This window comes from Camelus dromedarius, chromosome 12 (assembly GCF_036321535.1).
Source record: "Camelus dromedarius isolate mCamDro1 chromosome 12, mCamDro1.pat, whole genome shotgun sequence".
NCBI lineage: Eukaryota > Metazoa > Chordata > Mammalia > Artiodactyla > Camelidae > Camelus > Camelus dromedarius.
The window spans coordinates 47332089-47356656 of record NC_087447.1 but is presented as its reverse complement, the minus strand read 5'-3'; the positions used below and the strand labels follow the sequence as shown (position 1 = coordinate 47356656).

Here is a 24568-nt window from a genome sequence, read left to right as displayed (position 1 = left end):
GGGGGATGGGCAGATATGACACTGACCGAGACAGTGTGGAAAAGCCAATCAGAGATTGGGGTGGTTGGAGCTAGGGGGCTTGAAGAGAGGACTTCCACGGGGAGTCCAGAGAGGGCATCCATCCCCAGCCAGACCTACGTCCGAGGTTGGGACAGACCCCAGGCAACAGGGCAGGCTTCCTGTGGCCGGTGACGGAAAGGCGGGGGCCTGAGCTGGAAGCGAGATGCGCTGCTGGGGGTAGTTGGGCGGGCAACCCGGGCCAGGGCGCCCCTTGCTCTCTGCTGCCCCCTCGCGGAGCTCCCCGCTTTCGGCTCCTCAGGCGGAGGGGTTAGCGGAGTTTAGCTGCGTTGGCGGACTTCTGCGGCTCTTCCAGTCCCTCCTCCCCTGTGGAGGAGGGCGCTCAAAATCTTTGTCCTGTCCTAAGAACCGAAGGGTTAGCGCCGCCAGATCGCCATTATTGGGGATCGGCTTCCGCGGAGGCGGCCGCCACTTCTGTAGGGGCGCGGACAGATAAATGAGGAGGTCTTGGTGCTCCCGCCTAGGGAACTCCTGCCGAGCTCATTAAAACGCCATTAAAGGTTTCCGAGGCGCCTGACCTTTCTGGAGCTGCTGGCGGGGGAGGGCGGTGGGCGTGAGGGGAGGCCGCAGGGAGAGGAGAGGAAAGAAAGGGGTACTTGGCTTGGTCTCATCCGCGCCCCATCTGCCTTACTGAGGGGGACGCGGCCGCCTTGGTTTCTCCCGCAAGCTGCTCCTCCACCCCAGCTTCTGTTCCTCTCAAGGAACGGATCTGCTGTCGGCACCGAGTTCTCAGAGGCGCTTCTTTCCCTCGTTTAGTCCCAATCTGTACCAGAGCTGATCCCTTGCGGAGGTGGTGGATAGGTGGCAGTGGCTTGGTAGCCTACCTGTGTTGGAAAAGGGTTTGGGGTGCCAGGGTCCTGAGAAGAACTTCCTGCGTTGGGGCTCTGAGGGCCGGGTCAGTGGGGAAGCAGCTCCTGCAATGGGAAGACGCTTGGAAGGTTGTTGTCTTGTGGGCAGGAGGATGGTTGCCATGACCATTGTCCACAGTGGCTCCGGTCCGGCCAGGAGTCCAGGCTTCAGGCTCCTTCTGGGGGTAGGAAAGGCGAGAGCGAGAGAGAGCGGGGGGGGGGGGGGGGGGAGTGGGAGTGTGTGTTGGGAAGGGGGTAGGTCAGATCACTTAAATTTACCCCACCCTAGCCAAATTCTGCTCTGGGCCCTGCCCCAGGCCAGGTGCTGGGGCAGAGAGAGGAATCAGACCCATTTCTGCCTTCTGGAAGCTCAGTCTGGGGGAAGACAGGGTCACCCTCAGACCACCACTAGCCAAATGAAATAAATGCTGCCAGCAGAAGCACTATTGGAGCTGGAGCTCTAAGGGGTGCCTCACAGTGGAGGCAGCTTTTAAGTGGGGGCTTTGGGGCATGGAAGAGGGGGTGAACAGGTAGAGAAGAAGGGAAAAGATATTCTAGGCAGAAAGAACAGCACAAGCAGAGGCAGGGTAGTGGGGTGCTGGGGGGAGAGTGTGATCCTGGCAAGGCTGAGGAGTGGGGTACGTGCTCGTGAGCAAGATGCTACCTGTAGCTTTGATGTGGGGAGAGGTTCCCTATAACCATCCCCTCACCTCCTCAAATACCCTGGGCAGTGAAGAGCCTTTGAAAGGTGTTTGGATTATTTATGGTCTGCCTCTCCTCGAAGCCTACTCATGTAGAAATGCTCTTCTGTGGGACACCCCCTCTCCAATGCATACGCATCTGAGAGACCCCGTCCTGCTGCTCCACTCCCGTGCTCCTGGGGTCAAGGAGTCTCACATTCTCTGAGAGTCCATGCAGGTGGCCCCAGACCTCCAGCTGCTACCAGATCCTGAGGGCTGAGGATCTAGAGGGTAATGGGGTTGGGTGCCACAGGGCAGATCTGGTGGGAGGGTTGACTCACCAACTCCTTCCTCAACTAGCCCCATTCCCCTCTTCGAGTCTCTGCTTTTGTATTCATCATCCCTCCATCCTCCACTCATCCATCCATCAACTGAAGGCATATTTCTTGAGCACTGCCAGGCACTGGGCATTGGCGCTGTGAACACAGCAGCAGTGACTAAGACAGACCAGACAGGCCCTGCTTCCACAGACCACACGGTCTGGAGGGGTGGGGGAGCTGGACATCAAACGAGTGAGCAAATTAAGGAGAGAATTGCAAGTGATGGCAAGTGCTAGCAAGGAAACCAGGGGGTCCTGCAAGGACTATTGGGACCTGATGGAGACAGGGTCAGCGGAGGGCTCTCTGAGGAATAAGCTGTCCAGTGCAGGGCTGCCTGGCTGAGCTCTGGGCCTCTGCAGCTCGCAGCTTGAGGTGCCTTGATTGCAGATTCTTTCTGTGGAAAGAGTCTTTGGCTCTGTTCTTCAGTTCTGGGATGATAAGTCCCTTTGAGGAGCAGGCAGCCCTTGGTCTCTGGCATTTGATTTGTGATTTGCGCTCACTCTTCCCCTGAGCTGCGCCAGCTACAGCAGCTCCTTCCATGGGGATGGTGTGTCCCTGAGACTAGCCACGTTGAACTTGGTGAGGGTGAGGGGGTGGGGGCTGTGCTGGGCTTTCAACCTTCTCTGCAGCCCCAGCGCCTACACTTGAGTGCTCACACTGGGCCCCAGACCTCCTCCCTGGTTAGCAAGAGTAGGTTCAAGTGTGTGTTCCTGTTAGTGAGCGAAGAGCCCTGTGTGTGTACTGGTGATCATGTTGGTGAGGGGCAGAAGTGTGTGCATGGTTCTGAGGTCTGTGAACTCAGATATCCTGTGTACAGGTATGAATGTGCACATGTGAATGTGTGGATGGTAGACATGTGAGTGTTGGTGTGTGGATGTCTGAGTCTGTGACTCCACTGTGTGTGTGTGTGTGTGTGTGTGTGTGTGTGTGTGCAGGTGTGCACATGCCTAAGTATCTCTATGGGACAGTGAATTATGAGTGTGTGTGTGTTGAGGGGCGCTGAGGGTCTCTATGAGAGTGTGTAGTGTGTTTATGCACATGCTGGGTGGGGATGGGCCGAGGCAGCCCAGGAGCGTGTGCAGGGAGGGGCAGGTCTAGTGGGTGGAGGAGGGCTCCATGATTCCTTCCTCCCCTCCACATCCTGAGGCCCTCATTCAGTCTCCTAGCTCTGTCCTAGGACCAGGCTCTTTTGCCAGCCCAGGAACTGGTTGCCCCCACAGCTCTAGAGGAGTCCCAACCTTCCCTTTTCCTGAGATATGAGTCAGGTGGAAGGAACAAGAACGATGTCCTCCCCCATCTGCTAACAGTAAAATGCCAACATGGTTCTGTACACCATACGCAAATGAACCATGCCCCAGCCTCTTTCGACAACCTGTCCTATGGGAATCATAGATGGAGCCTCACCCAGAGCTTAATCTTCAACACCATCCTAGTTGGCTGAGGCCTCTTCCAGGATGTCCTGCCTCCAGTCTTGCTCCCTCCATTTCACCTTGCCTCATAGACCATGGTCTGCAGATGCTAAAGTCTGCCATGGATCCCCAGTACAATCAAGCAAAAGTCCGATTCCTTAGGCTTGCACTCAAGGCCCTCCCCCTGTGGTACCATGGACGCCACCCCTGCCCAGGTCCTCATCTCCCCATACCACCTACTACCCAGCACTGCCAGGACAGCCTCCTGCCGGCAATGTCCCCTCCAGACTCTGCTTGTCTTCCTTAGGCTTTAGTGCCAGTTCTGGAAGCCTCCCCCTCTGAGCTCCCACAGCCTTTACGTTCCCACCCACCCAGTCTGCCCTCTGCTTCTTCCCAGGTATGAAGTTCTGCAGCCCCACCCATGACATCCCGCACTCCATCCCACCCCAGCCAGACTGAGAGCTTCTTGAGAACCTGCTGGCCTCCTCCACTCCATCTGCTCCTGGCAGGGGACCTAGAGCAGAGGCAGACAGGGGCTGCTGAGTGGGGAAGTAGCATGAAGGAGGGGACCCCAGTGCAAGCACTGTGGGGAGCCCTGCAGGTGGTGAGCAGCTCTAAGTAGGAGCCAGAAGCTAGTGACGAAAGTGGGAGCCTTGCTGGTGGGGCCTGCAGTGGGGCCTCTCTCTCTCCCATTATCCTTGCCAAGCACCCAAGCAAGGCTGAGGGAAGGGATTTCACGAAGTATGAAAGATGGGCTGAGGGGATTCCAGGTGACTGATACCGGGAAGTTGGAGAGGGACAGGATGATGGGGATGGTAGTGAGAATGGATCCAGATAGGGAAAGGTCAGGGCGGAGAAGGTGAAGGAGTGGGTGGTACTGTCCCAACTCTGCCACTTTCTGCTCTGTGACTTGGGCAAGTCACTCAACCTTTCTGGGCCTTGATTCACCTGCAAGGTGAAGGCTTGCCTTACAGGTTGGTGAGAATCACATGTAAGGCAAGGCACTTCATTCATTCATTCATTCATTCATCCATCCATTCTCCCAAATTCTTTAGGCAGAGCAGATACATCATAAATCTTGGACCTCTTCCTCTACCCCAGCTTTGGGGTGGCTCAAATCCCAGCTCAGAAAGGATGGAGCTGAGAGGCTGAGACCAATACCATTGATTCCATAATCAGGGCCTGAAGGGCTGAGTGGACTGAGAGATGGAGAGGGGTCCAAGATTACCTTCCTTCCCTCACTATACATCTGGATTGTGCTGTTCTTGGGACAGTGACTGAAAAGGCAGAGATCAGAAAATATCCACTTCTTTAAATTAGCCCTAGAAGGCTTCCTGGAGGAGGGGATTTTCCCAGAGTCATCTGCTTGGTCAGAGGGTAGGCTTATCATTGAGGCCCACAGACTGGAGTGTGTATGTGTTGGTGAGGACAGGTGTGTGCCGGGCATGGGGAGGGCACTCCGGCAGAGACAAGAGACTAGGGAATGTCACAGCTTGTTCCCCTCCCACTTTCCTCCAGGTGCACTGTGGCCAGCTGAGTGACAGTGAAGAGCGGAGCCTGCAAGCCATGGAGAAGCATGTGAGTGGGAGTAGGGCTAGGGCAAAATGTGGGCTGCTGAAGACCCTCCTCCCAACTGATGGGAAAAGGATCTGGCCAAGGAGCTGGACAGGCCTGGGTTCCAGTCCACCACTTTGGACTGTGTGACCCTGAGCAAGTCACTTAACCTCTCTGAACCTCAGTTTCACATCTGAAAATGAAAATAAGGATGGCACTGACCTACTTAGGGTACTGGTGAAATGAGGCCAATCAAATACCTTGTTAATACTTAGGAAGGACTATCTACATAATGATATTGTGATTCTTTCTTGAGATTTTATGATTTTGCGATTTTTAACAAGAACTTATGTCTCCCCATGGGTGCTAGAGACACAGAGAAATCTGATCCTGTCCTTTATTGTAAGGGTTTGAGGGCTGGGGTGGAGACAACCCTGTAACTTATCTGTTCATGGACCGAGGGACGCTCCAGAGGCAGTGGGAGCCCACAGGAGGGTGGAGCGCTGAGAGATGAGTTGTTTGGGACACTCAGGTGGGCTGGGAGGGTGGAGGTGGGGGTGATGGGTGCTGCAGGCAGAGGGAAAAGTCTCAAGCAAAGGCTAGGAGTCCCGAGGTAGTGAGCACGATAAAGGTGGGGCGTGTGGTTTGCTGACCGCTCGGCCCGCCCCAGACCCTGGTTGCCCTGAAAAGGGTGCAGGCCCTGCAGCAACGCGGGCTCAGCACGGCTCCGGAAGAGACCCAAAATCCTCCAGAGGGGGCGGCGGGAGACCAGAAGGGCGGGGTTGAGTACACAGACCAAGACCGAAAGATCCTTCAGCTGTGTGGTGAGGACCGGGCTTGGGTGGGACCTGGGGCGGGGCGGGGCCGAACCTGGATCGGGGGTAGAGGGCATGGGATGGGCGGGGCCTGAAGGTGGGGCGCGGCCAGAGGCGGGCCCCAGTAGCAATTAGCGGGAGATCAAGAGCCGGTTAGACGGGTGGAATTGGAGGCGGCGCACCCTTGGGGACGCTCTGTGGTCCCTCTCTGACCCGCGCCCCTCCATTGCAGGGGAACTCTACGACCTGGATGCCTCTTCCCTGCAGCTGAAAGTCCTCCAATACGTGAGTCCCCGTTCCCCTCCCCCCACAGTGTCCCTTCAGGGACCGACGCCCCCTTGAGCCCTCCATCCCAGATCAGACCACGATGTCCTACCCCTCTTCTCTTCTCCACCTATCTGAGGAGCCTCAGAAAGGCGGGAGGGTGGGGAGTGGGGGTGCTCCCAGGTCCGCGGTCAGCCCATCGCTGTGTTCCTTCTCAGCTGCAGCAGGAAACCCAGGCATCCCGCTGCTGCCTCCTGCTAGTATCCGAGGACAATCTCCAGCTTTCCTGTAAGGTGAGGGCCCCGGGGTAGGGCAAGGGACCTGGATCTCTTGAGAGGAAAAATCTTGCCCATCTTTTAACTGATCCACATCGCTCTGCTCATCAGGTCATCGGAGATAAAGTGCTGGAGGAAGAGATCAGCTTTCCGGTGAGTCTTGTGTCCATTCCCTGTGTTGGAGTCTGCAGAAGCAGTTAAAGCCATGTAGGCACTCCTGGGTTCTGCCTAGAGAGACTGGGATCTGCTAGAATCTCTTGGAAGTTGATGGAATTATCTGGGACTTGGGATCTACTTAGAAAAGTTCTGAGAGACCACAACCTCGCACAATCAGGATCCATTAGGAGAACTCTCTCACAGTCTACAGAAAGGCTTACTTGGGGCCAATTCACTTCTGTTAAGAGTATTTCTGGATTGGATTGTCTTGGAATCTGTTAAGATCAGTGAGAATCCTTGGATTCTGCTTTTCTCTTCCCTGGTTAGGGAAGACCCTCAAGTCCTCCATAGAGGATTCTGGTCAAGAGCCTACTCCCCTCCCCTTACCCCACCCCCACTCCTCAGTATTAACCCCATCCATCATTTGGACTGGCTGAAGAGGTAGTTGAAACTTCCAGACTTGGCGAGGGGAAGGTCCGGAGATCACCTGATTTTGGGGAGAACTGGGCCCTGACTGGCTCTCCTCACTCCCCAGTTGACGACAGGACACCTGGGCCAGGTGGTGAAAAACAAGAAGTCTATCCAGCTGAAGGATCTCATCTCTGTAAGCCATGGCCTGGCTGGGCCAGGGGAGGAGACAGGAGGAGAGCCCACTGCCCAGTCCCCAGAGCCAGGGTCTCTGGGCCAGAGCAGCCTAGAAATGGGGGAGACAAGACCTCAGGACTTTCTCCCATCCCACCCCAGTGTCATAGCACTCCTCACCCTGCATGAGTCCTTCAGCCCCTCCTGTTGCAGAGTGTGATGGGGGATGGGGGAGGGCAGCATACCTTCTCCCTCCTTCCCTCACTCACCTCTCCCTTGCTTCCCCTTTGCAGGAGGATGTGCAGCAGCTACAAAGCATGTTGGGCTGTGAGGTGCAGGCCATGCTCTGTGTCCCTGTCATCAGCCGGGCCACTGACAAGGTGGTGGCCTTGGCCTGCGCCTTCAACAAGCTCGGAGGAGACTTGTGAGTCTGGGCGGAGTGACGTGGCTCAGGAGACGGAGCTGAGAGGCTGGGCAGGGCTGGACTAGAGTAACAGTTCAAGAAGGCTACTGGAGAGAGGGTACTACTCCAGCAGTGGTGGGCTGAATGGTTTGTCTGTGCAAGAGACTGTCGGATTATGGGTGTGATAGACCCTTGCCCACTGCTCCATCACCCATTTTGGCTTATGTAAAATCATTTTAGAGTCCAAGCGAGATCCCCTTCTCTTTGCCCACTTCCTGCAGTTCAGATTATCTGCTTTTAGGCACTGGCCTTCCCCCAACTTGCCATCCACTGTTTTAGCATTTCTTCTGGGAACTGCCTGATGGAGGGGCGGTGAGCTCTGGGATGGGTGGACTCGCTGGGACCTACAGAGCATCACTGACACAGTGGACAATGGCTTGAGGGGATAGGCGTGGGGACTGGGCTAAGCTGAGGGTCTTTAGAGGCATTGATAGGGCAGCTGTGAGAATCATGTGAAACAGAGAGGCGGTCAGGACACAGAATCAGGTAAACAGGCTTAGTCAGGAAGCATATCTCAAGTACTGAGGTCAGATTTGGGGTCTAGAAGAGGTACCAGATTTCATGTCCTACACCAACTCATTAATTGGTAGCCGCTGCCTGAAGCATTGTATTAGTCTAATGAGAAACAATGCTGTGATCGATTAGCCGTATTTATCCTGCGTGTGGATTCAGGATGTGAATGCTGCCACACTTGGTCCAGCAGGCCTAGCAGTAGGGAGTAGCAGGTAGGTGAGGAGTTGTATTATAATTTCAGGATACAGAGAGATGCTAACAAGCTGCTTGGGCCCTGGGGCTGGTGGGATTTGGAGGCCTGGGACTCCTGCAGGAAGTGGAGACTGGAGATGTTGGGACTAGAGAGGTATCAGAAGTCCAGGGTTGGGGTCTGCAGGGATAGGGCAGAGATCTGGGAGTCAGAGGTCTGAGTAGCAAGACCTGCCAGCATGGAGCTCTGTTGGCAGTTGGATGGGCCTGGGGAAATGAAGACAGGGACAAGGCAGGGAGGATATGGGATCTGTGCCATTTGGAACATCCTAGTAGTGGGAGCATTTGTGCCATTCAGTAATCATTCATTGAGTACCTACTGTGCCTGGCCCTATGCTGGCCAGATGGTCTTGGGAAGGCCTCTGGGAAGGGGAATGTAGAGTAGGGGTGTCCTACAGGGGCTGTGACCTCTCCTCTGGCTGCTGGCTGTGGGACTGGGATCTGAGATAGTCCTGGACTTGGAGGAGAGGTGGTACCAGAAGGGAAATGAGATGGGGCCTTGGTGACAGTCCCAAGGCCAGGGCAGGGGTAAGTTCAGCTCTGGGTTCCCAAGACTTCAGGGAGTGAGTGCTGAACAATTGCATGAGCCTACATGGGGCTCAGCTAAGAAGAGGCGCTGCAGAGAAGCTGCCTGGAACCCAGAGAACAGGGACTCCAGAATCCCTTCAGCTGGGAGCATGATGGGGCTGGTAGCAAGGGCAGAGGGACAGTTAAGACATTTAGCAAACACTTTCCAAATATCGCCCCTGTACCAGACTCTGCATTGGACAAGGAGTGATACAGTCATGGTCCCTGCCTTCAAGACTTGGTGTTTATTTTTAGGGTATAGAGGGAGGAGGGTGGGAAAGGTATTCTAGGCAGAGTGAACAGTGTGGGAAAAAGCATGAAAGTGTGAAAGAGCCTGAGGTTTTCTCAGAATGATGAAGATCTTACTGTGGCTGAAGCTGAGAGACACCCATAGATGAGGGGAGAGAGGTGGGTGAGACCAGATAGAGGGGCCTCAGATGCCATGAGAAGGAAGGTGGGCAGATAGATACAGGGTGGTGGGGATTGGGGTCTAGACCCAAATCACTAGACAGCCAGCACAAGTGGGGGATCCCCTGGCAGAGAGGAGCACTGAGGGCATCCCCCAAATGGGGAGGGGCTAGGCAGGGAAATCGAGGGGCTGAGCAATGGTCAAGGTCTCTGAAGATTGTTCCATCTCCCGCAGTCCCCATGATCCCCACCTGGAAAGGCTGACCCACATCCCCAGCCCAGGTCCCACCCCAGCTTGGTCCATCGAGTCCCACAAAACTCCCTGGTGACAAGTCATTTGGTAGCTGGATTGAATGACTCCTCGGGATCTGGGGCTGATGTTTTCAGACAAGAGCCAGTTCCATGAATCTTATGACCACAGCCCTGCCCATGACCACCGTAGGATTTGTGAAGTCTTTAAATCAGAGCCCACAGAGTCCAGGGAGGGTAGGACAGTGATGTGAGCTGGACAAGACAGTGTCACCAACCCTCCCTGAGACTGGAGGGGCTCGTGGAGAAGAGCAGGAGGTGACCCAGCTCTGGCCTGGGCAAGTCTCTAGTCTGAGGGAGGAGACTCAGCCTCCATTTGGGTGAATCCGAAGTCAGAGAAGGGAGACATGGCTCTGGCTTCAAGAAGAAATAGTCTGAAGGGGGAAAGACATTTTGGTCAGAGGAGGATTAGAGCCCTCCCCACAGGAGCCCCTGGGCTGAGGGGGAAGCAGCTCTAGCAGAGGGAAGGGAGGTTAGCTGGTGGACTTCTGAGTGGGCTTCCTGGAAGAATGGATGTATGGAGAAATGGGGAGAACAGCCTGTCGTCTGTTCCCTCTCCCGTGACCCCGTGGTCCCGCTTCCCCCAGATTCACAGACCAGGACGAGCATGTGATCCAGCACTGCTTCCATTACACCAGCACAGTGCTCACCAGCACCCTGGCCTTCCAGAAGGAGCAGAAACTCAAGGATGAGTGTCAGGTGAGTGCCCTGCCTTGTGCCCCTCTCGGGGACCAAGTCGCCCAGCTCTCAGCCCCAGAGAGTCAGCCACAAGGGAAAAGTCCTTGTGTTTTTGGATGGTTGGTGAGGAGATTACCTCGGGCCCTGGAGACTTCTTCAAGAGGGAGGTCAGTAGCTCCTTAGCACGGCGCGTCTGGCTGCAGGCACTGTACGCTATCGCCTTCTAGTGTTCAGATTGGGCACTACAGCACATCTGGGTGGCTAGAGCTGGGAGTGAATGCGCATCTGACATCTTGGGTTCCTATGCACCGTCACTGGGGCTATTCCTCCCACTCCTTCACTTAGTAGCCAAATGATATAATTAGACTCTGCCAGTCTCCAGCCCATCCAGAGAGCCCTAGGGGAGAAATGAAAAGACCCTGGGGCTGTTGGAGGCAGGGGGCTGCAGAGGGTGACTCCCTGTAACCTGAACCCCTATGATCTCCATTTTCTCCATTCCAGGCTCTTCTCCAAGTGGCAAAGAACCTCTTCACGCACCTGGGTGAGTGCACTGCCTTCCTCCATGCCTGGGTGTGAGGTGGGAGCAGGGGCTGGTATTTGGAAGAGGGGAGGTGGGTGGGCTTGGCACTCCAGCCTGGTCTTACCACTGCCCCCCACATTTCTTCCTCCCACAGATGATGTCTCTGTTCTGCTCCAGGAGATCATCACAGAGGCCAGAAACCTCAGCAATGCTGAGATGTGAGTGAATCCACCCCAGAGTGGGGTGAGAGAGGCCCTGGGCCTTAGTTTTCATCTCTCCTTTCTTCCCCTCTCTTTTCCCCTGTACTGCCTTCTTGTGGGACCCAGTCACATTTTGTGTGATCCTTTATTTCATGCCTATGTCCCTCACTAGACTGTAACATCCACTGACAGCAGGGGTGGGCCTTTTTGCTGGCCATGAATCCTCAATTCCTAACATACCTGGCACATAAGTAGATACTTCAAAGAAAAAAAAATTATTGGCCTGGACTAATGTCTGAAGTCAGCCATCCCTAAGGAGGGTCTCTCACCCTGGGTCACTGCCTCCAGGCCTCAGCAATCTAGGCCTTGCCCCAAGTTGTGGGATTTGGGGATGGTGGGAAAGGGGTGTCAGGGCCCCGTGGACCAAGGCCATCTCTCCACAGCTGCTCTGTGTTCCTGCTGGATCAGAACGAGCTGGTGGCCAAGGTGTTTGATGGGGGCGTGGTGGATGATGAGGTGAGGCTGGGCCGAGAGGAGGGAGGGTGTGGTTGCGGTCCTGGGGGCCAGGAATCCGCAGGAGGTGCTGAGGAGCAGGCCAGATGGTTGATGGTCTGCCCTGTGATGGGTGGCTAACTTCCTCTCTACTCCATTCCTGCCCCTGCAGAGCTATGAGATACGCATCCCAGCCGATCAGGGCATCGCGGGCCACGTGGCGACCACGGGCCAGATCCTGAACATCCCGGATGCCTACGCACATCCACTTTTCTACCGCGGCGTGGACGACAGCACCGGCTTCCGGACGCGGAACATCCTCTGCTTTCCCATCAAGAACGAGAACCAGGGTGCGGGATCCTGGCCGCTCTGGGCAGAGGGGCGGGACCAGGCCAGGGCAGAGCCTGAGCAGGATGGGGCAGAGCCGAGTGAAGGGTCTGCAAGCCTTTTCCAGCGCCCTTGTGTTCTGAAGCAGAAGGGACAGGGTTTCTCCGAGCATGGGACATCCCTTGAGGACAGCCTGGGAGGGCAGATCTCCGTCAGACACATCCACTGGCCCATCCTAGCCCCTCTTTGGTCCCCAGAGGTCATTGGTGTGGCTGAGCTGGTGAATAAGATCAACGGACCATGGTTCAGCAAGTTCGACGAGGACCTGGCCACAGCCTTCTCCATCTACTGCGGCATCAGCATTGCCCATGTGAGCAGGACAGGCCCATGGAGGAACCTCTGTTCTCCTCTTCACATTGGCTCTCCTTGCTCTGTCCAGTTGGGTCCCTGCTCCCACCTGGGACTCAGCCCAGCTGCTAGGTTGCTGTGCAGCCTTCAGTACCTACTGGTCACCTCTGGCCTCAGTTTCCCATCAGAAAATTGGGGACATACTTTCTTGTCCTGTCCAGTTGGCCTCTCAGGACTATGGGAAACCTCAGTTTTATTTCCCCTCTTCTCTGGAAGCAACCTCAACCCAAGCCAGCTTCTTTTTGGGAAATGTTGGTCTCAGTGTCCAGAGCTTGCAGCTCTGGCCTGGGAATCCAGTCCCAAGGTCCCTGACACTGTTCCCCCTCCTTGCTTCTCTTTCTCTGTTATGGGCCTCAGGCTCCATCACTGAAGACTGGGGCAGGCTCAGGAGGTCGTGCAAAGTGCCAGATCAAGTGCTAAGAGGTCCTGGGGAAGAGGAGCAAGGGGAGGTCTGCATGAAATTTGGAGGGGCTCCCTACTCTGGGCTGGTGCTTGAAGGCTCAGACAGGTGCCAGCATGGGACAGGAAGGGGGCTTTATCTGATCCCTTTGTCCCAGTCCTGGGCATTCTGAGATTTCACAGGCATCTTTCTTGAGCCCCATCTCTCTCCCCCTAGTCCCTCCTATACAAGAAAGTGAATGAGGCCCAGTATCGCAGCCACCTAGCCAACGAGATGATGATGTACCACATGAAGGTGAGCCCTGCACAGAGCATCTGCCCTCCTTCTCAGGGCCCCAGGGTCCCCTGCAGCCCACCTGTTCCTTCCCTGCCTCCCTGAATCCTCAGGGGCTCAGGACCAGGCTGTACTTTCTGATTGCCCTCTCTTGAAGGTAAGAAGATAGACCCAGAGCAATGCCTGCAGGTGGTCCCTATGTCCGGGGATGATTCCCAACCTGGGAATTACTGAAGGCTGGGGTGGAGGTCATCTTCTAATGCTCCGGTTCATCCACTATAGGTCTCTGATGATGAATACACCAAACTTCTTCATGATGGGATCCAACCTGTGGCTGCCATTGACTCCAACTTTGCCAGTTTCACCTACACCCCTCGCTCTCTGCCCGAGGATGACACTTCCATGGTGAGCTGGCCCACTCCCACTTAACTGAGGAGGTGGAGGGTGTACAGCCAGAGATTTAAGTTAGATGTGCATAGGAACTTCCTGGCAAGACAGAGTCATCAGGGAAGGCTGTAGTCTCCTCGGAGATGGAGCAGGTTTGTGGTCTGCCAACATGAGTTACAGGGCCTGCCCAGGGGCCCGGGGCTGAACTGGTTAATTGCCAAGGGCTGCTCTAGAATCAAGATGGCCTCAGGCTTGGCACCTCCCTCCCTGTTTTTCTAAGATTTTGTGTGAGCTTGGTTCTAAGAGTTCTTAGCTCATATTTCTAAAAGTTCATGGCTCTGAAAATGGTTGGTCTATCATTTTATGACTATCCAGTTTAGATCTAAAGTTCTAAGACTCCCAGATTTTGGAGACTTCAAGAAGGGCCAAGGCAGGGATCCCATCTTGAAACTGACAATTCCTCTGATACCTCCTTTCTGCTTCTCCAGGCCATCCTGAGCATGCTGCAGGACATGAATTTCATCAATAACTACAAAATCGACTGCCCGACACTGGCCCGGTGTGTGCCCCTAGCCCTCCCCTCTGTATGATAGCAGCCCCATCTCTGCCTCCCTCTGTCCTTTAGTCTCACATCCATTGCCCCCCAAGTTCTGGGAAGGGCTCTGAGGACAACTAGGGGAGGCCCAGTCTTGTGGGTCTGGGGAGGATCTGTGAGTGAGAGGCAATTCACAGACACTGGGACCAGGAGTAAAGGAAAAGAATGGGGTGGGGTGGATCCAGGAGGGTTCCTAGTGGAGGAGAGCCTGAGGCCACTCTCCCCTCCCCCAGGTTCTGTTTGATGGTAAAGAAGGGCTACCGGGATCCTCCCTACCACAATTGGATGCACGCCTTTTCTGTCTCCCACTTCTGCTACCTGCTCTACAAGAACCTGGAGCTCACCAACTACCTCGAGTAAGTAGCTGCGCATCCCCTGACCTGGCAGCCACTGGGGCCTCCTTCCTTGGGATGGGGCAGCACCTCCTGTGTGGTGGGTGCTTTATATGCACTGTCCCCCTGGGATCTTCTTCAAAGCCCAGAAAGACGCAGGGCCTCTTTCCAGGAAGGGAGCCCAGGTGTCCTGTGCTCCTGTCCAGATGGCTCCTGGACATCTCATCCAGCCAGCACTCCTTTGGGGGCTGGGGAGGGAGCTGTGGCTGACCTTCCGGTCCTCTGTCTCCCAACCAGGGACATCGAGATCTTTGCCTTGTTTATTTCCTGCATGTGTCACGACCTGGACCACAGAGGCACTAACAACTCCTTCCAGGTGGCCTCGGTGAGACCTGCCCTCCTTGCAGTGGGCACCCTACCCGGGGTGTCTGGGAGTCTCACCCCTCCAGCCTGAGGAGAGGTGGGAGCTGGTGAGACTAGGAGCTGATTTAGAGCCAGAAGGAGGCTTGTCCAGGCTTTGGGAGATGGAGGAGTGCTGGGGGCGGGGGCGGTGGTGGGGAGGAGCAGGTCAACACTTAGCCTGATATGGTGGCACTTGCATCTGGATGTGAAGAGTGATGGAGTTTTCTTGGGCTTTTCCAGAAATCTGTGCTGGCTGCACTCTACAGCTCCGAGGGCTCTGTCATGGAGGTACCCCCATTCTGCCCAATGTCCCTGTCCCCGTCATCCCCTTAAGGCCAGTGACTTACAAAGTTAGACTGTGGCCCAGCTCCTCCCCTTCCCAAGCCCTGCTCTCCAGACAGGCTGTGAGAGCTGCAGCTACCCCCAGGGAACCTCTGGCTCTTGTTCCTGGAGAGGTGCAGGTGTGGATGGGGCTATGAGTCAGGCTGCAGGTTCTGCCTGAGCCCAAGTTTGCCAAGGGAGGGCTTGTATTAAGCACGTTTCTCTTTGCATGTCTGGGAACACCCTATATGCCTCCCTCCTTGGCCCAGCTCAGCACCAGCTCCACTCCTGTTACACTCAGCTTTGCCTTAGACTATTTGGTTTGGGTCTGTCTACCCACAGTGGGAGCTGCTAGTTTCCCAGTGGGACAAAATCGGAGACATCTCTGAGTTCCCTGCACTTGGCATAGGGCTTGTCACACCTCCAAGGTCGCCCCTCCCCACACTGCTGCCACAATGCCCCTTCAGAGACTGCTCCTGCTTGCACACCCCCAGAGACAAGGGGCTCACTTCCTCCCTTTTAGGAGGCCTGGTGGCAGCACTGTGTCTGCCCTCCATGCCCTGGGCTAGGCCTGCTCCTCCTCTGAGTGATGGCCCTTCAGCGTCAGGAGACAGGAGCCTTGCCCTCGCCTCATCACTGACCCTCCTTGTCAGCAAACAAACGTTGACTGCATGAATTAGTGCCCAGGACTCCAACAGATCATTTCAGAATCATTCCAGCTTGAGAGGCCCTCAGAGCTTACCTCGTCGTGTCCCTCCATGTGACTGCTGAGCAATCTGAGGCGCAGAGCTGGCCAGACACTTGCCTGGGGTCACATAGAGGACTGAAACAGAGCCCAGAAAGGGAATTGGGACCCCCTGACTCCCCGGTTCTGCCTGCTCTGCTCACCTTGGGGGCCAGGGCTGGGTCGGGCCTGCTCCCACTCTTGGAGTCAGTGGTGAGGGCCCCGCCCCAGCCGGGCCCCCATCACTCCTCTCCCCACAGAGGCACCACTTCGCTCAGGCCATAGCCATCCTCAACACCCATGGTTGCAACATCTTTGACCACTTCTCCCGGAAGGTAATGGGGTCGGGGGTGGGAGTGAGGGAGTGGGAGCTGGGAGCTGTCCTGAGATGGGAGAAGGAGCCGAGGGGTGGAGGCTCCTTAGGTCTCGGGGAGTGGGTAGGGGTATCTGGCAGGAGGCCTTAACACTGCTGCTCCCCCTACCCTGCACCGGGCCCAGGATTATCAGCGCATGCTGGATCTGATGCGGGACATCATCTTGGCCACGGACTTGGCCCACCACCTCCGCATCTTCAAGGATCTCCAGAAGATGGCTGAAGGTGCCTGCTGTTAGCCTGGGCCTCATGGTTGGGGAGGGACCACCAAGAAGGGGATTCGCCTGGAGAGCATCCCCAGGGGTTCACGCCCACCCCCTCCATCATCAACCCACCAGGCAGACCAGACCAGCATCCTTGGCTCGCGTCCAGGGTGCTGAATTCCCTGGACCACTTTGGGGTGGGCCCTAGGGCCTTGCCCTTGGAGAGAGGGTGCCAGAAGCCTGGACCCCTCTACTTGACCCAGTCCTCTCCCCAACAGTGGGCTATGACCAAACCAACAAGCAGCACCACAGCCTCCTTCTCTGCCTCCTTATGACCTCATGTGACCTCTCTGACCAGACTAAGGGCTGGAAGACCACAAGGAAGATTGCAGTAAGTGCCATCTCCCTGAGAAGGTGCAGGCTACATACTCTGACTGGCTCTGTGTGGCTCCTGCAGCATGAACACCCTCCCTGTGCTGAGCTCAGCCTGGCTATATTTTGGGGAGACAGAAACCTAGATCTCCTCAGGGTGACGGAGAGATTCAGAGAAGGGCACGGACTTACTGAGGGGTCACAGCAATCAGTGGCTGGTGGAAGGTGGGCTGTAACCCAGCCACTCCTCCCCATCTGGGGTTATAACCCTGTCTGCTGGGGATGCAGAGCACAGGTCCTGAGGTTGCAATGCCTCAGCTTACGTCCTTGGAAGTGGGCTGTGGAGGAGGATATTTCCCAATCACAGGAGGTAATGAGAGTATTCGCCTTTCAGGAGCTGATCTACAAAGAGTTCTTCTCCCAGGGAGACTTGGTATGTCAGGAGTGACTTCGGCTGGGGGAGGGTTCCTGCCTTGGGTCTGGGAGGGACTGGGTTAGCCTGACCTGGGTGCCTGGTGGAGGAAGGAGAGGACCAGACCTGATGACTTGATGCCCGCAGGAGAAGGCCATGGGCAACAGGCCAATGGAGATGATGGACCGTGAGAAGGCCTACATCCCTGAGCTGCAGATCAGCTTCATGGAGCACATTGCAATGCCCATCTACAAGTGAGCGAGCACACAGAGGGTGGGGTGTGTGGGACGGGCCTGGCTGTGATCATCACAGCAGATACAGGTGTGGGGGTGGCCTGGCCCAGCTCCAGCTGATCCACCCCCTGCCTCTGGGCACAGCCATCTCCTGCTTTGCACCTCAATGGGCCCTTCACTTCATCCTTGGCCCCCTGTGGAAAGTGACCATCATGCTCTCCTTGCGCATCCAGTCCGATGCCTCACACTCTTGTGGAAGTTCTACCTGTGGTCCAGCCCTAACCTTTCTTGCTGTTGACCTCTAACCCTGCTCCCATGCACCTCCAGGCTGCTGCAGGACCTGTTCCCCAAGGCAGCAGAGCTCTATGAACGCGTGGCTTCTAACCGCGAGCATTGGACCAAGGTGTCACACAAGTTCACGATCCGTGGCCTCCCGAGCAACAACTCGCTAGATTTCCTGGATGAGGAGTATGAGGTGCCTGAGCTGGGTGGCGCTAGGGCCCCCATCAATGGCTGTTGCAGCCTTGATGCTGAGTGAGTCCCTCCGGGGACCCCTCCCTGCCCAGGCCGCCCCCCACAACCCCTCACTGGCCTGGCCACATACCCTGGGACCAGAGCCACGGGTCCTGGATTCCAGACCAGGACTTCTCGTGTGATCCCGGGCAAGGGCTGACCTCCTTGGGCCTCAGCTTTCCTGTCTGTATAATGGAAACAAGACTTCCAGCCTCACCAAGACTTTGTCATATATATGACCTCTGAGAGCACAGGGGTGATCAGTGAGCAGTGGGCTCTGCTCTGCACCTCTGACCACACCTTGGCAAATCACCCTTCAAGCCACTCCTTTTCTGAGGCAGCCCAGATAGTTTCTCCTGGGCCTCATTCCTGCCCCACCAGTTCTGTGCCCTTTTCTCCTGGAGACACCCCCTACCCCCCAGGATCCCCATGCAAGGAGAATGTGGGACATCTGAGTGGGCAGAGGCTGAGTCTTAGAGACAGTCATCAGTTTGGCTGGAAGACTAGAAATAGCCATGGGGCCACAGGTGTCCCCAAGGTCTGCCACTGTAGTGATGGTGAAGACTGGGACTTGGGAAGACGCAGGGCCCCACGAGGAAGCTGCCAGAGGGACAGCTCAGTGCTCTGGGGAGAGGGGGCTCAGGAAAAAAGCAGGATGGGAACAGTGGGCAGGAAGGATTCCTGGGCTGGGAGACTGGCCCAGGATGGGTCAGCAGTGCTTCCTCTTGGCTGTGTGACCCAGGCAAGTTCCTTCCCCCATCTGAGGGAAACAAGAGGGTGAGACAATCCGTTCTCTAAGATGACTTTTAGATCAAAGTCCCCCTAGCTCTGTGGAGTCCCAGAGGAGGCCATGGAATGTCCCTGGCACCCTCAGGCAGAGCGCCGACCCTGAGTCCCTCAGTGGCCCCCTGAGTGTACCCCCTTAGCCCGAGCCCCTCCCCCATTCCTGCAGCCAGGAGGGCCTGGCCTCAGCCCTGGCAGGGCTTCTCTTGTCTTCAAGGCCATATCCACCCTTGCCCCAGGGCTTGGGAGACCCCATAGGGCCGGGCTTCCCCCTTCTCTGTTTTGTTCTATGTGTGTTGTGGGGTGGGGGGAGGGGGGCCACCTGCCTTACCTATTCTGAGTTGCCTTTAGAGAGATGTGTTTTTCTAGGACTCTGTGCCACTGTTGTATATGGTCCTGTGGGCTGACCGCTTTGTACATGAGAATAAATCTATTTCTTTCTACCAACCCTCCCCCACGGGGCTGTCTGCAGACTTTGTGCATGGGGTTAGGAGCAGAAAACACCAATGGGGGAGGCAAATGCCTTTTAGAACTCCCAGTCTAGTGGATCCCCCATCTCTGCTGCCTTGCCCTGCTTCTGGGGGAGTCGTATACCTGTTGGGGGTACCCCTGGACCAGTCCTGTGCCAGATAGTGGGGGCTTAGGTGTGAATGGCAGATGCGAGGCCTGAGCATGGGGCAGTGAGAGGACATGGCAGAGACCGTGGACTAGAAAGGGAGAATTGAGGGGCTGAAGCAATCAAGGAGGCTGCCTGGAGAAGGTGGCCTGGTATTCCTCCTAGATCCTCTGTCTTCTGGCCTACCCTGGTCATGAGGGCCCTCACAGCCAGGGCCTGGGCCTCTGAACCCAATGCTAGGCACAAGGATGCCTGTCTGTCCCTTAAGTCCAGCCAGAGGAGTATCCCTGTCTGACTCTACATCAGATGCAGCCCTGGGTTGTGTCTGTGGGGTTACTCTCCTGCTTTCCTGGCTGTAATAGTATGTGCCTCTGCACAGAGAGGGTGGACATGAGATTGGGGACCGAGAGGAGGCTCTGAATGCCATGACACTTATGGCCTCAGGCAGGGGCCTGAGAAGAACCGCAGTGAGGTTTGAAGATGAGCAGGTCCTGTTTTCCTGTGGCAAAAAAGGGCAGGCACTTCTAGAGGGAGGAACTACTACAAAGACGGAGAGAAGGGGAGAAGGGTAGAAGGGGAGCGGCTGGCACCCGGGGAAAGGAGAGTTGGAGGGGGAGTGAGGCCAGATCAGAGAGGGCCATGAATGCGAGACTGTGGAGTTTGGCTTGATTTTGTGGGTAGGGGAAGGTTTTCAGTGGGGAGTAGCTCAGACGTGCATTTTTGAAGGCTTCTGGAAGGCACAGCAAGAGCCCCAAGGAGAAGTTGGGCGGGGATTATTCTAGTGCAGGTGCTCCGTGCCCTGGGCGGGGCGAGGGAGGAGGAAGTCAGACGCACTGGACTGACAGAACTTGTGACCAATTGGATGGGGCGGGGGCGGGAACGGGGGCGGGGGGAGGACTAGCAAGTGCCCGGGAAAATGGTGCCGCCCGGGGAACAACCGTGGGCTGCCGCTCAGCGCCACCCTTACCGGTAACCACGTGTGGAGTGGAGCCTCCGGCAGGAGGTAAGTTCCCTGCGAAGATGGGCGGGGCAGCTGTTTGGGGCTGCCAGGGGACAGGGGCGGGAGAAAGCCGGGGAGGGCGGATGAGAGGCGGGCCACGCTTCTGCACAGAGCCTGCCGACTCCCCTCACCAGGTCAGAGAACACAAGGCTTGGCCCCAGGGCTTTTTGTAGTTGCCCTGCCCTCCCAACTTAATAGCTTCATTTTACATGAAACCTCACAAGGAATCTGTGGCGTAGATACTATTAACTCATTCTGTAGCCAAGAAGCTTGAGGTTCAGGTTAAGTTATTGGCCAAGTTTGGGTGGGAGCCTGACTTTCCTCCAAGGGCTCTTTCTCTGGGCTAGAGGAAGGAGATTCAGTAGGGCAGGGTCTCTGCCTCTGCAGGACTGTCGTGGTGGGTAGGGGCGGTGAGCAAGTGGGTTGGGTCCCCAGAGAAGGGTCTGGGATCAGCTCTGTGTGCCTGTGTTGCTGGGGCAGGAGGGACATGAGAAAAGGCATAGAGGATGGTGGCTTGTAGTGCAGCTCATGGCCACCAGGTGGCGCTCAACCCCTGCTGTCCTCATCTGCCCAGAGGTCTGAGAAGGGCATGTGAGTGGGTGGGTGGGGTTGTGGGGGCTAACCTCACTCCCATCCACTGGTGCAAGCGTCTTTCATGCTCACAAACACACCCACGCACACACAGACTCACACGCTCATTCTCTTTTCACACAGACACACTCTTGACGTAGACTGAATACTCTCTAGACAAACTCCACAGGCAAGATGGGAAATGTTTTCTCCGGAGCCTCCAGCTCCTTCAGCGCCTCTCCAAACAGGATTGAGATCCATCAGTTCTACCTGAGCGAGACCCCATGTCCGCTGGGGGTGTCTGCCCACCGAGTGGCCTCCCTCTACAGAAGGATCCTTGGGAAGGCAGGACCAGCTTTGTGGTCAGGTGTAGGTAGAACCCCTCCTCTAGGTATGAAGTAAGGAGAGAGCCCTGTGAGGCTTGGTCCTGCTCCATGAGGAGGGAGAGTCAGAGCAGGAACAAGCTGGAGTGTGAAGGGGCATCAGGAGGAGGCTGGGGCTCAGGGGCTCTTGAAGTTTGGGTGGCAAAGACTGGGGTGGGAGGTGAGGGCTTTGCAGACAGACCAGGAAAGCAGGTTGGGTGGTGGGAGGTGCAGGGGTCGTGCTCAAGGCCTCAGTGCTTCCTCAACTGCTCAGCCTCCCAGGGCACAGTCAGCTTGATTCAGGGTGGGTGGGGCCTGGGGTGGAAAGCAGAGCCAGACAAGGATGGCATGAGGTGGCCCAGCCAGGTGGGGGGTGCTGGAAAGGATGGCGGGGAGATGCTGTTTTCACAGCCTCAGCTGTGGTCTCCTGGGAGGGGGCCAGCGGCAGGGAGGTGAAGGGGTGAGAGAGGCCTGCTCTGAGCAGAAGCTGGCTCTGGGGGAGCAGGGCAGCCATCACCCCCAAGGCTAGACTCTGGACAGCACCTGGGGAGTGAAGGGAGAGTTGGGGTTGAGGAGGGAATAAAGGGAGGGGGAAGAAGGAGTCAGCATGACTGGTGTGGAGAAGATCAGGAATGTCAGGGGAGGCCTCCTACCTGACAGAAATTCACTGCTGGATTCTCGTGAAACACAAAGCAGCCATCATCACCATACACTGGGCCCCTCCTCTGTTTGCAGCCCCTCCGGGGCTCTCCCTTCCCTCCTGGCAGGATGAAAACCGGGATTCCTCACTGGTCTCAGTTTTCCTGTCCATAAACCAGAACGATGCGTTCTCTGGAGGCCTTCAGGACACAGGAGGGTGTGCGGGGAGGGAGTTCACCGAGTTCTGGGGAGTTAGTGTGAGTGAAATCAGCTTATAGACAGCACAGCCAGATTGTTCTCCGAGGGCACCCTAAGATGGGTCCCAACAGGACGCAAAGTACACGTCAAGTTTGAAGACTAGCGGGCATGGTAGCTGTGAGAACAGTAGGTGTTGCAACTTCCTGACAAGATGGCTGCCACCCTCTATTCCTGAATCATCCCTGGAGAAACCACAGGACTGAGCAGGAGGCATGGAATTCTAGGAACTAAGAAAAATCGACTGGGTTGTGGCGGAGTTGGGGAGTTGGGGAGAGATAAAAGTAGGATGCTGGGTTGGCAGAAAGCACTTGCCTCATCCCTGTCAGTCACTGCCTGTCGCCTCACCGCCTGTCCCCTCACCTCTGCACACGTTCCTGGGGCTTCTTCCTCTCTTGGCAGTAGCCGGAGGAAAACTATGATCTCTTGATTGGGAGGCTCTCCCACGGATAGACAGGGATTATTGGCCCCTTTGTGGGCAAGAGAAACTGAGATTCAGAAGCTCAGCTTGTGGGAACCTCCCTCAGAGTAAAAGGAGCTTAGAGAGCCTTCCCAGGGTCAGATGAGGAAACTGGGACCCAGAGAGGGCAGTGACCTTGTATGGTCAGGCCACCCAAGATGGCTGTTGTCTTGTTCTCTGTACATCCCCTGCTCAACCAGTGCCTGCTTCACTTATGCCCTAGTCACCTGACTGACCTTCCTACATATTGGTCCCAGGTCCCAGCTAGTGATTATTCTTATCAAAGTGGCGGTGAGGGGTGTGTCCCTTTGCAGGTTTCCCTGGTAACTGATGAGCCAACCTGAGGTCAATTCCCCCTATAACTTGCTAACCTCCCTCAGCCCCCAATGGTGTCGCCTGTCCTGCCCACCATCCACACACGCAGTGGGGTGTTGCTCCAGGTCCTCGTCTTAGACATGTAAGACCCCCGATCCATTAAACCACTGTGGTCTCTGTTGCTGACTCCCAGCTTTTTTTTCGATCTTGAAGCTGGGCAAGCACAAGACTTGTAGGCCTGGGGGGTGCAGCCCAACAGACCTCTAAGCTCACACAAAGATCCAGAAACAGAGTGGGGATGGGCACCAGCTCCCACTTCCTGGCCCCGGGCTCTCCCCTCTTCCCATGGATGGCAGTCTTTGCTTCCTCAGACTTTTACTAGGACCCTGGCTGCAGCCCCAGAGACCTGGTTTGTGACTCCCACATCACTGTGTCTCCGCATGGCTGAGTGCTGGGGTCAGGGTCAGGGAGGGGGACGGTACACGTTGGGACAGCTAACCCTCTTTCCTCTTCACGTCTGCTCTGAACCATTCTTCCAGCTCTCAGCTCAGACTCCCCGGGCAGGATGTGCCTGCTGGGTGTGTGTGGTTTCTCTCCTCAGTTAGGCTAGGAATCCCATAAGGGCAAGAACAGATCTGCCTCAGCTCTGGCTTCCCACATCCCTCCTCAGGGATAGTAGGTGCTCAGAACAGGTTTGTTGATTGATAGACCATGGCAGAGTCTGGACTCCACTGCATGCATTGATCAAAAACTCAGCTTAACACTTGAGAGGGACCCTCTGAAAATCTCCAGAATTCTCTCTCTGCAGCCCTTTCATCTCTGGTGCTCTGTCCTGTAAACTCTAGCCAGCTAGCCTCTTCAGACTCACAGCTCCATCTCTTCAACCCAGGGAGACTTCCAGGCTGCACCTGGGTTCGCCCTCCGTGTGGGGTGGCCTGGAAACTCCCTCCAGGCAGTAGGGGCAATTGTAGGGCTTACATGTGTTCTCTGCCTCTAAGGATCCCATTCATTGCCTGGTATCCAATGCCTTGAAACCTTTTTTCATACATTTTGTCCTTGTTTAAATTATTATTTCAGGCAGGAGGGTGTCCAGTCTTTATTATTCCATCTTTGATGGGAGTGTAAGTCTATTTTATTAACTTTTATTGTGGTATAGTACTCCATGTATGAATATTGACAGACATTTGGATAGTAATGTTTTGGCTATTGGAAACAATGTTCCCATTTACATATACATATTCTTATATATTTTTTTTTGAGTATTCCATTGTATGAATATCTTTATTCATCTACTTCTACCACTGATATATATCTTCTAGTTTCCCTCCGGACCATTCCTCTCTATCTGAAAACACTTTCAGTATTTCCTTTTAGTGTAGGTCTCCTGCTGCTGAATTCTCCTGGTTCTTACCTGTTTGAAAATGTCTTTGTTTTCCTTTTGTTCTTGAAAGATGTTTTTGAAGCTACTGAATTCTAGGTTAGGTAGTGTTTTAGCACTTTGAAGGTAGCATTCTATTCCTTTTTTGACTTTCATTGCTTCTGGTAAGTCAGCTACCAGTCTTGTTATCATGTCTGAAAGTAATGCATCTCTTTTTCTGACTGCTTTTATGATTTTACCTTTGTTTTTGGTTTTCAGCAGTTTTACTGCAATGTGCTTAGGTATACTTTCCTCTGTGTTTAGCCTGCTTGAGATTCATAATGTGTTCTGAATCTGTGATGATTTTCCCTTTTCTCAATTCAATCTTCATCAGGTGTGGATAAGTCACTTCTCATAATTCAATGCATGCTAAGAAAGTTCTACAAAATTTTACTGAATTCCTGGGATAACAGGAAAGAAATAATGATGCAGAGGT

The 24568-nt window shown here is 55.4% G+C and overlaps 1 protein-coding gene and 1 long non-coding RNA gene across 3 annotated transcripts in view; both read left to right on the top strand.

Annotated features, from left to right (window-relative positions):
* The window catches only part of PDE2A (phosphodiesterase 2A), an 89827-nt gene extending 70882 nt beyond the window's left edge, over positions 1-18945 (top strand). For both annotated transcript variants that reach the window (XM_064492669.1, XM_010989179.3), the window contains exons 7-31: positions 4914-4973; positions 5620-5773; positions 5997-6049; positions 6247-6321; positions 6415-6456; positions 6995-7063; positions 7335-7465; positions 10138-10249; positions 10730-10769; positions 10903-10966; positions 11392-11464; positions 11613-11790; positions 12025-12137; positions 12792-12869; positions 13131-13253; positions 13724-13794; positions 14064-14186; positions 14460-14547; positions 14805-14852; positions 15870-15944; positions 16108-16207; positions 16464-16576; positions 16952-16990; positions 17117-17223; positions 17530-18945. In XM_064492669.1, the coding sequence (XP_064348739.1) occupies positions 4914-4973; positions 5620-5773; positions 5997-6049; positions 6247-6321; positions 6415-6456; positions 6995-7063; positions 7335-7465; positions 10138-10249; positions 10730-10769; positions 10903-10966; positions 11392-11464; positions 11613-11790; positions 12025-12137; positions 12792-12869; positions 13131-13253; positions 13724-13794; positions 14064-14186; positions 14460-14547; positions 14805-14852; positions 15870-15944; positions 16108-16207; positions 16464-16576; positions 16952-16990; positions 17117-17223; positions 17530-17740 (2340 nt within the window). In that variant the 3' untranslated portion in view covers positions 17741-18945. The remainder of the gene's footprint in view (positions 1-4913; positions 4974-5619; positions 5774-5996; positions 6050-6246; positions 6322-6414; positions 6457-6994; positions 7064-7334; positions 7466-10137; positions 10250-10729; positions 10770-10902; positions 10967-11391; positions 11465-11612; positions 11791-12024; positions 12138-12791; positions 12870-13130; positions 13254-13723; positions 13795-14063; positions 14187-14459; positions 14548-14804; positions 14853-15869; positions 15945-16107; positions 16208-16463; positions 16577-16951; positions 16991-17116; positions 17224-17529) is intronic.
* A 1065-nt stretch (positions 18946-20010) lies between these two features.
* The window catches only part of LOC116155387 (uncharacterized), a 36873-nt gene continuing 32315 nt past the window's right edge, over positions 20011-24568 (top strand). The window contains exon 1 of the long non-coding RNA XR_004139297.2: positions 20011-20117. This is a non-coding gene — a long non-coding RNA (uncharacterized LOC116155387). The remainder of the gene's footprint in view (positions 20118-24568) is intronic.